Genomic DNA, 18,877 nt, shown 5'->3' on the forward strand with positions numbered 1-18,877 from the left:
ATATTATACGGTACATTATTTAAACCATAATTTTAAAAGTACGATGTTATGATAGAAAATAAACAAAAGTATAATGTTATAATTAACAAAAATATCATAATTTTGTTAATTATAACATCATACGTTTGTTTATTTTCTATTATAACACTGTACTTTTAATATTATATTACATAATATTATTGTTTAAAAAATATAGCGTTTAAGTTGATATTATATTTCATTTAATATGGATTTATAATTAATTTAATTTGATTTTTTAATTAATATAATTTGATTTTCTAATTAATCTAATATTTTCTTTTTTGTTATTAGTTTTTTAAGATTAATTTAATTAGATTTTATAACTAATTTGGTTTTATTTTAATATTTATATTAATTTGATTTTAAAACTAATTTAATTTAATTTTACAATTATTTTACTATTTACTTTTTATTGATTTTTAAAAAATTAAATTAAGTTAAAATTACTAAAAGTATGTTGCTATTGATAACCTAATTAAGTTAAATTTGTAATGACCAACCTTAAGTCACAAACAAAATTTAGTAATTTGATTTTAAAATTAACTTAATTTGATTTTATAATTAATTTAATATTTTCTTTTTTGTTATTAGTTTTTTAAAAATTAATTAAATTTGGTTTTATAATTAATTTTATTTTAATTTAATATTATTTTGATTTATAATTAATTTAATTTCATTTTGTATTTAACTTAATTTGATTTAAATGTTAACTTAATTGGATTTTCTATCTAATTTAATATTTTCTTTCTTGTTATTTGTTTAGATTTTTAAATTAATTTAATTTGATTTTATAATTAATTTTATTTTATTTTAATATTAACATTAATTTTATTTTATAATTAATTCAATTTCATTTTAAAATTAACTTAATTTGGTTTTATATTTAATTTAATATTTTATTTTTTTCCTTTTTTTAAAATTAATTTAATTTGATTTTATAATTACTTTTATTTTATTTTAATATTAATATTAATTTGATTATAAAACTAATTTGATTTGATTTTACAACTAATTTAATATTTACTTTTTATTGATTTTTTAAAATTAATTTAACTTTTTTTTATAATTAATTTAAAATTACTAAAAGTACATTGCTATTAATAACCTAAGTAAGCTAATGTTGTAATGACCAACATAAAATTACTAACAAAATTAAGCACTTTGAAACCATATTAACAAGAAAATAAAGACATAATAAACATCTAATACAATCATACATGTAAATACAAACACTTCAACTTATCAAAACACTTTAAATTATGAATTAAGCAATTTACAATACAAACAATAACATTTAAATACAAAAACTATAACTTATCAGTTAACAACTTTATCACTTCATCGTATATATACCAAACTATTAATCCTAAATATCACATAATCATACATATATATATACAATACATTCAATTCCAAATTTCATTTCATTTTAGATATACAATACAGCTTTCATATTCCAATTTCATATAATTAAGCATACAATACATCCAATTCAAATTCGAATTTCAAACAATTAAACAATACATCCAATTTCATAAAACCATACTTCATAGCACATACCATTTTAGACATTCAATTTCAATTTCATACAAATGTATACATCTAAATACAAAAACAAACAAATCATGCCTAATTTTATTTTTCATGCCAATACACCACAGTGAACATAAACATAAATCAATTATACAAAATGTTGCATAAATCTAATAAAAAAATATATAATCACTCAAAATGCATAAACACTTCCATACCTCAAAATGCATATATAATCACTTACCAAACAAAATATGATAAAACATATAAATCAATTTTACAACAGATTCATCACTAAAATTACCATCAAAACAGAATAATAGAAAATAGTGAAGGAATTCGTCCTTCAAATTTCAATCGTCAAAATTTCCAAATTTTTGCTCTTTCGTTGCCCTAAGGTCGTCGGTAATCGAGGTCTTGGTCACCGGTAATGGACAGTTGGTCGACAACCTGTGATAGAGGTCATGTGGCAGCAACTGGCATCTGACAACGTTCGATGGTCGGAGTCGGCTTGGAGGTGTTGTAGAGAAGAGGCACACGATAGACACACAGGAAAGGGAGAATTTGGGGGTTATCTGGAAACATCATTAGCAGCAGCACATAGGTACTAGCGGCGACACCCTTGGAGGGAAAAGTCAACGCCTTTTTCAGGTCGTTACAACCGTTAATGTCTACCTTTCTTGTAGTGTGTTACCGGTGACACTCGTTAGTGTCGATGTTAATAGTTGATGTCGCTGCTATTGGTGTCGTCGTGTGTATATATATATATATATATATATATATATATATATATATATATATATATATATATATATATATATATATATATATATTGTTAGCATATTTGTATATTTAGAACATATTAGCTTGTGATTGTTTATTGAACTTTTGTAATGATATTTTAATTGGACGCCTAAATATATACTTGAAATTATTGACATTTAAAAAGAAACAGTTTTGATGCACTTCTGGACCAAATTCTATAACATTGACTTTATAAATGTTTTAAACATTTTAAAGAAAACCTTATTTCTTTTTAGATCGTACAACTTCGGTTTCAAACATTGACCTCCATTCTTATGCAAAAATATCCAAATAAAATTGAGATCGATTTATCTAGATGAGATGATCTTAAGATCGTACAATCATACAATCAAAATCACAATTTTAACAATTTTGCAAGGAACACGTCATTAATTAAAAAATTAAAAGATGATAGTATTCTTTTGATTAATATTTTGATGGATTATCTACATAGTTTAGATATAATTAAATTTTGTGAGGGCTTACCAACGGTGATTTATATGTCGATCGACCGTCACAATTGTCTTGAGAACCCAGTTTGATGGATTTGTGATAGAATTTTTCCTTGGCTAATATTAGTGTGTAAAAAGTGTGTTTGATTTTATTTTGGTAATATTAAAAATAACGTATCAAAACATTTACATTCAACATCTCCTTTGCATTACACCAAAATTGTGTCACAATCATGTTCTAATATATAGAACCATGGAAGGCCCGACAAGGGTGTATGAGTTTGGTAGAAAACTCTTATTATTTTCCGTGGACTTAAGTCATTCTTGCATTTTATAATACTCTTTAAACTTCTATAAGTGGTCACAAATAGTTTAGATATATCGTGATAGAATCTAATGATTTACAATGGTGTTAAGATTCATGTCAGTATCTTTTCATCGTAAACCATACGTACTTCATAATAGAGGCATCCATTATATATAAGCATTTAAAAATCTATCCATGAAAACAAATCACGCGCGGTAGTATCTTTTGATTGTAAATCGTATGTACCATATCTCTTTTCGAAAAAGTGGTCCTATCGCTACCAATGTGCGAGTAACATCAATAACAATAAACCCGATTGAGACATCGTAAACCATACAAGACAAGATAACCACAATAATCACATCTTTTTGGTATTATCAAAATGTGGTCCTTCAACAACGAACATGACACACCTTCAAGCTTTTTCTTCAAACAATAAAATATGTTCAGTGTTACAGACTAAATTTACATGTGGTTTGAAAATTATATTCGTAAAAAAAGCATTTTATATATGGTCGATAAGAGTATATCTATTGTTAGAACATATACATCTATGATAGCCATACACAATAGTATAGCACTTATAATGTTCTTATGTTTTTTAAGCAAAGAAAACATTACATACACATCTACTCTGATATTTGTTAATTTTTCATTGCAAAGATGATAACTTTTACATTGTCAATGTATATAATATATCATTCATTATGGCAATAATACATAAACTAGATTTGCCACTAGGAAAAAAATGATCAAACAAAAATAAAGGAGGGTTAGAATGTCTCCATCAAGGAGGGCCATAGTTTACCCTGCTGGAATCAACAAAATGTCCATTGCCATTGCCATTGTCATCTCTCTCTCTCTCTCTCTCTCTCTCTCTCTCTCTCTCTCTCTCTCTCTCTCTCTCTCTCTCTCTCTCTCTCTCTCTCTCTCTCTCTCTCCTGCAAATTTCGTCTTTATCAAAACACTCATAAGAACCCAATGCGTAGAGACCAAAAGGACCCACAAAATACAAGTAGATATACAGAGAGAAGGTAGCATTAAAGATAGAGGACATTGAACAAGACAAAAAAACCATTCTGAATCGAAATGCTTAGATTTATGATCTGCTCATTGCTGTTGCCCGTAGATCATCATCTGTCAGATGTCTATAGTAATAAGAAACCTGAAAATTACCATATATTTTATCTGTTTTCTGATCATATTAACTAAGATCATGTATATAGTATCTAAACATATATTAACGAAAGTATATGTATTGTAAGCGTTTAAATGGTATTCCAAAATATGTCAAGAAATCAGAGTGAAGCTAAAACAATCTGTTTATCATATTTTGAAAGCAATCGTGACAAGTTGAAAAGTTGTGAAGTTGCCATGGCGATGGCGATGTAACTTGACTCATTTTCGTCCCGCAACTAAACTACATAAATCAGAAACCATTATCAACTTGTAGGAGTGATTAAGGATTATGGGGCAAGAATTTCTACCTCAAACTTTCTCAAATTAAACACACAATCACACATGGTTACAAACGTATTTACAACAACCTGTCGAGTGAATTTTATGTGAAAAAAGACACTGACAGACGCCTACTTTGCTATTGAGAAAAAAGAAAAGCAAAAGACAACCAGGAGGATTTCTTTAGGGCCATTAGTATACATTAACTTGTAAAGTGATGATGCCTAGGGTACCTTAATCTAGATATGTTAGGTCTTGATCAAGTCTAATAAAAAATAGAGATCCCTTAAAAAAATATATAGTTACACACATTTTTGTAAGGATATATATATATATATATATATATATATATATATATATATATATATATATATATATATATATATATATATATATATATATATATATATATATATATATATATATATATATATATATATATATATATATATATATATATATTAATTTTAACTAATCATTATAAAGGTACGGACAAAACTTTTATCTTTGTAAATAAATAATATTTTAGAAAATCTTTGATTAGTTATTACAATTTGAAATTATCAATAATTTTTTTTCTTTTTCAAACGGTGGTTTCTACGGGTTTAAAACTAGTTTAAATATATAATTTTGGTGTCCCATATTGGTCAATTCTGGAGGAGAATTACTTGATGGTATCCAATAAATCCAACATATAATACAAAATAGCAATTGTCTTTTGTAAGAACAATTTTGTTTTTGACATGTACAGCCAACATTCGAAGTTTTACACTTAACCAGTAATCATCATCTAAAACAAATGACTAATAAAATTCACTATATCATATGATTGATATAAAAAAAAAAAAAAAAAAAAAAAAAAAAAAAAAAAAAAAAAAAAAAAAAAACCACACGATTTACCTATATATTTTTAACTAAGGAAATTTTATTAAAAAAACAACTCGCAACCAACTAGAGGGGAACATATAAAGCACGATAGACCAATGACAAGCAATCCATCACAACATATCGTGAACTTAGTAGAGTTTTTAAATAGATAAGTGGGACAATGTTAATAGGGTAGAAAGAGTAGCAACTTACTTCAAACCACCATAACATGTGATCTTTCAGAAGTTTGGAAATCCATTTTATATCAGAAAGCCATTAACAAGGTTCGAAGGTGATTGCCCAAAACACCGGCACCACACGATTTGCATATGTTTTTTTTAACTGAAGAAATTTTATTAAGAGACAAATCGCAACAAACTAGAGGGCAACATATAAAGCACGATAGACCGATGACAAGCAATCCATGATAGCATATGGAGAACATAGTAGAGTTTTTTTATATCTTTTTTATGGATAAATGGGACAATGTTAAAATGGTAGAAAGAGTCGCAACATGCTTCAAACGACCATAGCATGTTATCCTTCAAAAGTTTAATTTGGAAACCCATTTTATATGGACATAAAGCTATTAACACTTCAAAAGTTTGGAAACCCATATTATATGGACAGAAAGCTATTAACAAAGTTGCGAAGGCAATTGCGCACCCGTTAAGCCAACCTTCGTTAATTTAACCTCAATTTTTTTGTTTATTCCCCATTTATAGTTTTTCGATTTTAATTATAAAACTTATTTGATTGTCTTATATATCAAGTGATACTTTTATTTTATTTTTTTCGTCTAAAAAGTATTTCCAATAATGAAACAAAACAAAGCTAGCCAAAGGCAACACCATAACAAACCTAACAACATTTAAGCAACACCAATAAGGAAACATAACCATTAATCCCCAACCTACTTTGTGATTCATTCTTTTATTATGATTTTTTTTTAAATAAAAAACACATTGTATATACCAACTAAATTTTACCATTAGGTCAAAGTCTATTTGACACTTCTATTATGAAGTTAGTGGAAAGAGTTTAGGTATTTGATAAGAGAGTTGAGTGAGTTGAGCAAACCTATTGTTATTTAGTGGATGAAACTCATTCATTATAAGACACACATTGATATTTAATGGATTTAAAGTTTAATCTTTATTGAACACTTCAATTTGAAAAAAAAAGTTTTCAAATATATACTTAAATAAATATTTAAATTTGATTTATTGAACTTTATAAATTTCAATGTATTCTAAGAATAAATTGATAGACTTTTTGTAATATAGAATGATAATTTACCAATATATTAAACACTATGAAGTTCAATGCATCATGAATGTCCTAAATCAACTTGATCCCCATTACATAGCAAGCATTTAAATTTTTTGGCTTATGTTCGAAACCTTAATTACTTTGCAATTACGGAGTTACTTTTTATTGTTTGACAAAGCACTAGGGTTCGGTTTAATCAAACGGTTTCTGTTTTCTTGATTCATGAAATTAAGTTTACTAACGTATGATTGAACATCACAAGAACAGTATATCAAAATAGAGTTATAACAAGTAAATTCAATTTGTTTTGAAATATATATCAAGATAACATCAAAAGGATGTGAACGCTTAACCAAAAATGGTGGGTTTTGAGGTCTTCTAGGTTCACGAAAGTCATTTTCACTTACCTATAATAAAATATCATGGCAACCCTTTATTCAATTAGATTACAAAAACCCTTTATATTTGAAAGACATATTCACATAAGAAAAACTGTAAATACATAATCTCATATTATGTTGCGTAAATTAACAAATGTCTGAGCGAACTTGCTTTCTTTTGTATATATGATAATCATGTATCAGAATCAGGACCAATCAACCATGCGCTGATTAATTATTAGGACAATTAAGATTTGAGAAACCATAAAAAATTGCTTATATTTTCATATTTTTTGTAAGCAAATTAATGCAACTTAGATTTAGACATCTTAACAACTTCGGTAGTATGTCCCTAATCCTTGATCTTGCTTCTTGAGATGATTCTTGTTCTGTTACGTGGATCTTTGCCTGTAATATTATGTGACAACATACATATATCTTTTTAAATAACATAACATTCCAATTTAAATAGATTTTTGCATAATTATTTTATATAATAAGAAAAACCAAGAGTAGAAGTTTATTACATGAGCAAAATAAAAGGAAAATATACAAGGTACGTACTATACAATTAGACTAGGCCCAAATAAAATGCTCTATCAACACAATACTACCTTTATGATGTAAAATTTTATCTTTCGTGTTTCACTTGAATAAAATATAAAAATAAAAAGAAAAAAAGAAATTTTATGAGCTTCATGGTATAATAATGGCCTAAAAAATTATTTTAAATTACTAGGTACCTTATAGACATGTAATAATTTAACACCCACCAAAGTCTCTAACTGAAAAAGAATTCTTCTCCGGTAGGTTTCCGGCGTGTCGTAGCCCTAGTGTGAGTGACACGTCACCAGCCGTGGTCCCAAATCTTATAAGTGTTGAACCAATCTCACTACCATCATCGCCAGCTGGCATGCTGCCACGTCGGCATGTATCAGCATCAAGTGTTGCCGGAAAAGATTGTGGGGTGGTGGAAGTGTTTCCGGTGGTAGTTGAGGTGATATTGATAGGAGTGTAAGAGTAGGACATGGCAGTAGCTTGGTTTTCCGAGAAGCAATTTTGTGTATTGATTGCAAGCACTGATGGGTCGTTTTCAGGGTCATTGATTTCGGATCTTTTTGCAGGTGTCGCTGTGGAAGTGGTGGTGTATGTCGAAGGAGGAGGAGGTGGTGGTGGCATCGGAGTTTGTGCAAGTGCAGAAGAGGAAGAAGATGATGGGGGTCCATTTTTGTTTTGATTATTGTAATTAATGCTTGTTTCTAACTTATTTTCTTCATCTTGGTCGTCGTCGTCGTCATCTTGGTGATGTTCACCCTCTTCTTTGCTTTCTTGTTGGTACATTTCCTCCACCATGGGTTTCCACAACCGGACCCTTGCATTTATGAACCAGTTCGACACCTGCAAAACACACACAGACACACACAAAAATACCATTATGATATGACCATGACATGTATGTGTATGACCAAACCAGATCCCAATAAATATAAATAAACAAATTAATGGCTTTGGGTTTTGTTTTTTAATACACTGTTTTTGTTTTTATTAGCCTAAATTAATATACAAAAATCCATACATGAATTGAATCCCAAATCTCAGTTTATGCATTTACTACTTTTGAGGTTTATTTACTTCATTTTACAATATGTAAATTAGCATATGTTTATATGTTGACATGTTTAGTAGAAATATAATTGTAAAAAGGACAACAATGTTATATTACATAAAAATGCTTGGATTATTTCTTTAATTATTTATTTTTTCTACAACCAACCCAAAATTTAATTATTGGTACGAAAGACTAACAAGGAGTTAGTACTCCCGATATTTACAAATTGCAAGAAATACCATTTGGATTTTTAATACAATCGACGTAAGTGTAGTGAGTTTAGTTATTATTTACGACTGAACATCATACACTTAACCTAGAATGAGATGTGAAATTAAGTTGATCGGGCTCTATATATGTTTTTTATGATACATAAAAAAGCAACTAAAAGTAAAAATTATTGTTTTTCCTGATATAGGGGACGTACTCTTGTCCAAGAAGTATATAGAAGGGTCGTAGAAAACATACTTTTCAAATAAAATTAGCATACTTTAGGCCTTCTGGCCAGACAAAGTGACAAACGATCAAGGATCTAGTGCCCTATGAATGAGTTGTGAATAATATGTATGTACACAAGAAGAAACAAGTAGTACAAAGAGATAGAAATGTACATATATATTATGAAAACACCGACGTACGTTGGATATACAAGATTAAAAGCCTATGGTACGTAGACATATATATTGTCATCATAAACTGTCCATTTAGTAAGACTTCTGACTCCAACAGTCATTTTATTCTGACTTTATGATAAAGCCAATGTTGCTTTCCCATTACCTACTGTTCATCTCCCTCCAATTTCATGCAAATTATATATATATATATATATATATATATATAATATATATATATATATATATATATATAGAGAGAGAGAGAGAGAGAGAGAGAGAGAGAGAGAGAGATTGTATGCATATATAGAAAGAAATAAAGAGAGTGTAAAAAGGTATTTGTTACATATACACATGCATCTTAATACACAACACATATAAACAAACAAATAAATAATATATTAATAGTCATGTCATTCAAAAAAATTAGACAAATCTTTAAACCTAATAAACTTCAACCATACTGTTTTCCGTTAATTTGGTCTCACACAATGATACAATTTGTATTTTATTTAGATAACTTGAATTTTTAATATATATATATATATATATATATATATATATATATATATATATATATATAATATATATATATAGTATAATGTATAAGAATTTACGTATTTTTCTTTGGATTATTTTGTAATTGATATGGTCAATTAACCAAAAATTAAATATACACTTAATTAAATACAACATGACCTGTCTTAAGCCAAGTAAAGTATTCACCTAGGTGGTATGTCACATCGTGTTTGGTCGAACAAGATTACGTTATCAAATTATGCTAGTATTTTAAATTCTACAAGAAAGCGTGTTTCAAAAAATTAATATATTTGCATTAATGAAATACTTTGTGTCTCAAATAACACAACGTTTCATACAAATAACGTATTTTTGTAAAGATTATTCCAATTGGGATTTGAAGATTGTGCACTAAAAGAATTAATCATTTAAGCAAAGGCAAAATGGTTATAGACAAGAGAAGCACGAGAAAGCAAATATTTCATGTACACAATTACTCACACAGTTGCATTGTGCAGATAAGCTGTAAAATGAAATCACACGTCTTGTCTCAACTGTACTTCGATCAATTAGATGTACTGTCTTCTTCACTATTCACAGGTGTAACAGCCTCTCTTTTTTTGGTACTAACCCTAGCCTATTTTTTTATTATTTGTTGTTGAAAGGATTAATGTTATCTTTTATAAACATACCAAATATATTTCTTTAAATCTAGATAATAGTTCACAAATGTTCTCAACTATAATTAAAAGTAAAAGATCAAGAACAAGAAGTTAATATTATAGGGATTGCTGACAAACAATTAAAATACTTAGCTTGGGATTTAAACTCTCGCATTTTTTAAGAATGGAATCCGTGTCTGACGAATAAAATATTATTTTAATAATTTTGAACAGACATTTGGAACTTTCGTAGGAGTGTTGGATGTTCTCTTCTAGCCGGTAGGTATATTTTCTTGTTTCATTAATATTGAAATATTGATTTAGATGAATAATTTATACATATAATAAATTTTAATAATATATACTAAATGTTAGTGTATCAAATTATTAGTTTTGTAATATAAAAGGATATTATGTTTTAATAATTGTGTTTGGTTATCAATTCGATTGTTAAAATACTTCTTAAATTCACCAGCACTGTAATGTTTAATTAAACCACTGAATTATGAATTGTTAGAACAAGATGTTCTAATTAAAATCAAATTTTGAAAAATCTAGTAAACCAATTTTATAATTATCACCTTCCTACTATCTTTATATAAACATTAACAAATATATATATCCTTTGGACATATATACAATCTTGAAGTATTAATGGAAATCAAATAATAGAAATATATATATTAAAATAAAAACAATAATACATGCAAAGCCAATTTCTCGGAAGAAAGTGACGGATTAACTTACTAATAATGGCTTTTCTTATCAGTGATTTATTTCCGTTCTATTTAATTTCTCCTATTCTTTATGAGCATTGTTAAGATTTCATTATCAATATGGTAAGCTCAAACACGTGTGTGTACATGTGTGTGTGTATATATATATATATATATCAAGGTGAATGAGAGGGATAGATGGGAAGTTGAGTACGAACAAACCTGATTTCTGGACAATCCTGTTTGTCGAGACAAAAGATGTTTATCAGCATCACTTGGATACCTGAGGATCATTTTCAACATAGTTAATTAACCCATAAAACTTTCTTCCAATTCATTTTGTATTGATTATTACGTTTATGTCTATATGCAATCGATAATTTCAAGAGAGAGAAGTGTTAAGTTGTATATATAGTTTGCTTTTCACTAAAGAAACAGTCAACTTTTGACTTAATGGTGTTTTAATAGGTAGTAGGTTTAAAAAGGCATCGGTCGACAATCACACTTATACACACACTCACCACTACTTTATATTTTAAGAAAGTAATAAAAGCTTTCAACAACACACACGCATCTTAATCTTTCTAATTTATGACCTCATCATAAGCATCCATTGCTAATAATTGTCGGATAACTGTAACAAGAAAGTTTCTATGTCTAATCATATTCTTTTAACTGTAGTTTAATTATCTTTATCACATAAAGCAGAATGAAGAAAACTAGAAAAGACTTACGGGTGTAAAAAGTGCTCGAAAAGCCAAGCTCTTAAAATGTTGACAGATCTTTCAGGTAAGCCTCTTTGAGGCCTCCATGCTTCTTGTTCCATCATCCCCATTTGATGAAATGCTCTTTGTTGTCTAAGGCTTTGTTCCAATAATTTAAGCCTTGGTGTTTCACCTTTTGTGACACCAGAAGAACCTGCGTCTTTTTCTCCTAATACTTCACAGCTGTATTTCAATTGAGCAGCTATGGCGTCTTTTAGACAACGAAAATGACGAGACATTGCCTTTTGAGCTAAAGCTGTGTATGGAACTGCTGCCCCAAAACCCATAACTAAATCAAATGAATTCACCACCATTTGCATCTGTTCACAATAGTGGTTGTATCTCCGATCTACCTGGATTTGATATAATAACGACAAATGTCAAAAAGCATGTCGTATTTGTTTATTAGGAAAGAATCTATATTGATGATAATGGAAACAAGATTTGTTGTGTCTCTTGATGTTGGATTTTCTTTTTTCTTTTTAAATCTCTCTCAGTATTTCCTATGTTTAATTGTTTAGATTACGTTTATTCAATAAAATATTATGAAGTTGTTACTTATTAGTATAATATAAAGAAGTTTACTAATGTTACAATAATGGGTATGATTTTTTTTTCAAAAAAAAAAAAGAAAAAAAGAAAAAGACAATGAGGTTATGATGATTTGAGAAGCTAGAACCCTAATTCTTTAATCATAGCTGACGATTATAGTATGTATGGAGCCTGTCACGTTTTACCAAATCGAAATGAAATAGACTTATTATTTTATAACTGAATTTAAAAAATTAAGAAAAGTAATGATGTTAGCATATTCTGTCAGTGAAAACCTATTTTGTTTTGGCCGGCTTTTGTCGACATACTACCAGTAGTCGCCGGAATGTTGTGCCGGCCCCAGTTGATTTTCTGGAGAGAGAGAGAGAGAGAGAGAGAGAGAGGAGGAGAGGTAGAGAGAGAGAGAGAGAGATTTGCTTACTTCATCAAGCATGGAAGAAAGTTTGACCTTGCGTCTTTGATGTTCAATTCTCTCAGTAGATGACAAAGGAGGGAGATCTTTTGAGGAAGAAGAAGAAGCGCCACCACCAACGCCACCTCCTCCGCCACTGCTGGTCGGATTCTGATTTGGATTATTATGTTTTGACCCGGATTTGTTTTTCTTGAACTGACCTCTTCCGACGCTACAAAATTCTTCAAGTAAATCTTGAGCTGCCTTCACATATCTAGAATTTCGCAGCACTTTAACAACTCCCAAAGATGAGGATCCGAATCCGATATGGATCGGATGGTGGGTTTCACTCATAACCCCACCTCCTCCTTGAATATGTAAATTCCGGTAAGGATCGCCACCCCCCACCGCCGCCGCCTACTTGATTGAAGTATAACATTCCGGCGGCGGCGGAATCATCACCAATTCTCAAGTCCTCAACTTTAGCTGCTTCCAGGTGCTGTAAAGTGGAAGATAATGATAGTGAAAGACCTTCGACTCCACCGACGCCTTCACCTTCATGTGATGTGCCACCAGGAGGTACCCATGTGAATTGAGTGGATGGACCAAAATGCCCTTGTCCAGCTCCTGTGCTACTACCGAAGCTTTGTTGATGGTGAAGGGTAGAATTGGCAGATGGGACATTGTTCGGCATCAACATGTGAAGAGTTGAAGATGATGAAGGATTATGGTGATTATGATGATGGTGAGAAGGTGACTCTGAAGAAGGAGATTCATGTGATGGGTTCGTCAAGAAAAGTTGCATGGCTTGAGCACTGTTACCATACCAATCTCTGGCGGTGGTTGGCCGCTGGTTACGGTGGTGGTGTTGGTAATTTATTTGGTTTACCAACAATTCAGAGGCGGAGTTGAATCCACCGGTTGGGAGATTGAACATCTCCGATAACATCCCAGCTCCAGACTCATAAACTGCCGGTAATCCACCGTGTCCCTCATCCACTCCTTCTAAGCCGACGAGTGACGGCGGGGTGGTGGCTCAAAACCTTGCACCCTCAGTTTATCCCGCCGGATCTGGTCTTGAGCCGACGATCTCTCGAACCCATGTGAGAAATTGAAGATGTAATCTTGTGACATAGAATTCAAAAGGTAGTAGTACCTTCTCCTCAAGTGCTTTTGATTTTACCACTTCCATATCACTACGATGTTCTTGAACATCGATGTCATCTTCATCTGACTTCAGAACCTATATTCGACATAGATTGATGATGAGAGAGATTAAAGACAAAAAAAGGAGGTAAAACAGAAAGCATCAAATGGGTGTTCCTTGATAGGTTTGTCAAATCTGATAAATTAAAACAAAGATAAAATAAAAAACTCTGCGACTTTTTATGAATTGAAAAGAATGAATACTATACTAACCTAACCTCTTATGTCTGGTGAAAAAGAGAGGCAGGAAGCAAAGCTCTCAGATATCGTTTTCGTCGTTCTTGAATTCACTCTCTCTCACTCTCTCTCTCTCTCTCTCTCTCTCTCTCTCTCTCTCTCTCTCTCTCTCTCTCTCTCTCTCTCTCTCTCTCTCTCTACCTCCTTTTCTTTCTCTTTTACAGTACTGAGTATTCTCTGCAATCGCCTTCTCGATAGAGAGAGAAAGAGACGAACTACTTTGTCAAATATATGACTATATACTAAATCAAAAATTTAGCGTATTTGATATCACCGGTTAGACGTTAATATCTTAAAAATCATGTATAGATTCCGAAATATATATGGAGAGAGAGAGAGAGAGAGAGAGAGAGAGAGAGAGAGAGAGAGAGGAGAGAGAGAGAGAGAGAGAGAGAGAGAGAGAGAGAGAGAGAGAGAGAGAGACGCTGAAGCAGTCGCTGTTCTTGAACACCCTCTTTTGTACTCAACACAATTCTTTTGTTTATATATATATATATATATATATATATATATATATATATATATATATATATATATATATATATATATATATATATATATATATATATATATATATATATATATACTAGTTTATAACTTGTGAAATCACGACTACAAAATTAATTAAATTTTAATAGTTAGAACATAAAATTATTAATCAATTATAATCGTTAATTTAAATAAATATGTGAAATTATATCATCTTATAATTTGTATTAATTTTATTTTAATTTTTATTGCATTGTTATTAATTTATTGTGAATAAAGTGAAAATTTTAAAATTTGAAATAAAGAATTAATAGGTTGGCAAGTGGCATGATTAATTAAAAGGTTTAATAGGGTGACACATGGTAAAAAAAGAATAAATGTGTATTAATTAGGAGGCCTAATATGATGACACATGTCAAAAGGATATTAAAACTATTCTTTTATTAGAACAGGGATATATATATATATATATATATATATATATATATATATATATATATATATATATATATATATATATATATGGGTAAAAAGTGAATATACCTAACAACCTTCTTATATAAGCTTAGATACCTAACCACATCATACTACGTAATTTTGTATCATATTTACATTGTAATCACCCAAAGTTCTTAAAATTCAATCTCGTAACTTGATTGCTTACAAAATCTTTGTACTTTCATCATTATTTTCCTTCAAATGATGTATTTCTATCGGAGACCCCCTGGTGGGTTTCATATACTACCGTTACAAATCAAATGATGTAAGAGGAATATAATGGTGAATGTATGAAAATTTTAAAAGTAAACCAAGTTAAGGGTTGAAGTTTAAGAACCTTAGACAGTTACAATGAAAATATAATGCAAAACAATGTAGTATAATGTGGTTAGGTACCTAAGCTTATATAATGTTGTTAGGTATATTCACTTTACCATATATATATATATATATATATATATATATATATATATATATATATATATATATATATATATATATATATATATATATATATATATATATATATATATATATATATGGGAAAGTGAATATGTGGCTGTTATGTACCTCAGTTTAGTTATAGAACCTTTTAAACGAAACAAAATTGCAAGAATGGTCCTTGTGGTATGTTCAAAATTGCTACTTTGGGCCAAACAAGTTTGGACTAGCATTAATAGTCCATAAGTTTTCATTTTGCTGCGGTTTTGGTCCAAAAGAGTTTAAAAAATCTAAAAATGAAGGATTTGCCCTTTTCCATTTGTTTTTTGCATTTCTTTTGGTTATTTAATTATTTTTTAACTGAAAAAATAAAAATAAATAGTTAAAAATAAATAAATAAAATAAAATCTCTCTCTCTCTCTCTCTCTCTCTCTCTCTCTCTCTCTCTCTCTCTCGTTTCTTGCTTACCACAAGCCAAATCAACACAAACATCTATCCATTTTTAAATAGATTCTACACAAACACACATAGATTAAAACACACACAAAGATTTAACACACAAAGATTAAAACACACAGATTTAACACTTACACATATTTACACCCACAAATCAAAACCCAAAATCGATTCAAAGATCTGAAGTGGAATGTCATCTAACTTGTCGGATCTGAAATGGTGGTGTATGTCGATTGTGGTGCCAAAAACCACAAAAGTCGTTGCCGGTTGGTGGTGCTGAAGGAGAGAGATACACTTCGTCTCCGACCTGTGGGAGAGAAACCACAAACCTGAACCTAGTGTCGTCGTCAGAGTATGAGTGAAACGAAAGGACACAGACGAAAAATGGAAAACAAACCTATGAGAGGGAGAGACACACGAAAAAACGACTCTAGGGTTTGCTATGACAGACGACGGCGTTAGGGTATGCTATAACATCTAGATATGACGACTGAGAAGAGGTGTTTTTGGCGAAGAAAAAGAGGATGGCAGAAAAACCCTAACTAGTCATCGGATCTGAGGGATACGAGACTCGTCGGAGAAGAAATCATATGAAGATGGTGAAGGAGATGAAGTCGTTTCAGACGAAGACGTTTATGGCTCGAGTTTACAGACGAAGTCGATAACCTTAGCGGTGGTGGTGTTGTTTATATTCGCCGGAAAAACGAGGGCGTTCATATACGAGAGAGAGAGAGAGAGAGAGAGATAAATATTTCTTTTATTTATTTTTATTTTTTAGTTAGAAAATAATTAAATAACAAAAAGAAAAGCAAAAAACAAATGGAAAAGGGCAAATCTGTCATTTTTAGATTTTTTAAACTATTTTGGACCAAAACCGCAGCAAAATGAAAACTTTCGGACTATTGATGCTAGTCCAAACCTGTTTGGCCCAAAGTAGGAATTTTGGACATATCACAGGGACCATTCTTGCAATTTTGTCTTTAAACGAGGTAGTTTTAAACAAAACAAATTCAATTTCATTTTCTCGTAGTTTTGCTTTAATAGAATACCATTGGATTAAGTTCAATTATGGAATGAAAAAGATCAATTATACATATATTTATTGCAAATAATTATTGAAATTGATAAAGAAAATAAAAACCAATATTTTTTAACGAATACAACTCAATCGTTTTGTCTTTCACTTGAAAAACTATATCCAATGATTTTGTTAAAAGTTTGATTGAGTTGTGACATGTTCTTTCATCTTTTATTCTATTGGTTTTTTATTTAGAATTTAATAGGGCTGATTAAATTGTCATGACTTTTAATGCTTTATGTTCTTAAACACAATGAAGAAAAGAAATATAAATTTGATCGATTTAGTAAATCACGTGATTAAGGAAGAATAGTAAAAGAGATATCATAATTAGTTTAGATATAAGTGGATCAAAACTACATTTTTTTGAGGGTTTTATATATAAGCTTAGGTACATGACAGCCACATATTCCCTAAGCCCATATATATATATATATATATATATATATATATATATATATATATATATATATATATATATATATATATATATATATATATACATATATATATATATATATATACATATATATATATATATATATATATATATATATATATATATATATATATATATATATATATATATATATATATATATATAGAGAGAGAGAGAGAGAGAGAGTAAGGGTCATTTAAGAACTTATAGTTTCCCGAGAACCCAAGAACTAAAAGTCATTCGTTAGATCAAAAAAAAGGATGGTCAAGATGCTTTGTGACATTTTTGTAAATAAATGATAAAGTAAATGAACGGGGGTACTGAAACAAAATTGAATTGGGGGTATTTTGGGGATATAGATATTGACCCTGTTTAGAGAACGTCAATCCAGACGCCTTGTTCCGAGTTTTGAAGATGATACCTTCTGGTGGATGATTTCTTTGTAAACCCTTACATGACTGCCATGGAGTTCGTCAATCTTCCCTAGAAACCACATCACCGCCATCACCTCTTGTAAGACCTACACTATTGCCATCGTCTCCTATAAATTGACGATTTCTTCTCCTTCCTCCCTTCATCGGTCTGCTACTCTTCCAATCAAAGATCTTCCACATCAGCGTCCTTCCCTCTCCGTCGACCATTAACAATTCATCATTAATCACACGGTGAAGGTAATTTTCTTCTGATCATTGAATTTTCTAGCTTTTGTTCGATTCCTAAGATCCAAAAATGACAGCTAGGGCATATATCAGGTTTCAAAGTTTTGAATTCTCTACCTTGCTTTCTGCATATATCATGTTTCAATTGATCGATTTCGTTCCATGGATCAATTGATCTAATCCATGCCCGAGTCTCCTTTATGGCGACGCACCTGCACCTTACTCACTCTCACTTCTTCCTCCCTTCTTACAAACTCCTCTTAACCGCCGCTCCAGAACCTCGCCTTTGTTAATTCAGCGTCTGTCACCGCCGCTGCCTCCTCGTCACAGATTGTGTTTCGTCACCGAACGAAACAAGGTTTGCAATTTGTTGCTTCATTTTCAATTGAATGTGTCTTTGTATGTATTTTTTCATGTTGATTTTTTTACCTATTTCGAGGTTCGTTAAATGAATTT

General features: G+C 30.1%; 1 protein-coding gene across 1 annotated transcript; it reads right to left on the reverse strand.

The window, feature by feature from the left end:
• Positions 1–7,557: 7,557 nt before the first annotated feature.
• Positions 7,558–14,686, reverse strand: LOC111877851 (BEL1-like homeodomain protein 4). The gene is given in 7 exon segments (XM_023874354.3): positions 7,558–8,492; positions 11,434–11,494; positions 11,946–12,328; positions 12,949–13,323; positions 13,325–13,945; positions 13,948–14,161; positions 14,338–14,686. Coding segments are annotated over 6 exon segments (2,181 nt in total). The 5' UTR covers positions 14,053–14,161; positions 14,338–14,686; the 3' UTR covers positions 7,558–7,856.
• Positions 14,687–18,877: the final 4,191 nt, after the last annotated feature.

This window comes from Lactuca sativa, chromosome 3, assembly GCF_002870075.4.
Source record: "Lactuca sativa cultivar Salinas chromosome 3, Lsat_Salinas_v11, whole genome shotgun sequence".
Classification (NCBI taxonomy): domain Eukaryota; kingdom Viridiplantae; phylum Streptophyta; class Magnoliopsida; order Asterales; family Asteraceae; genus Lactuca; species Lactuca sativa.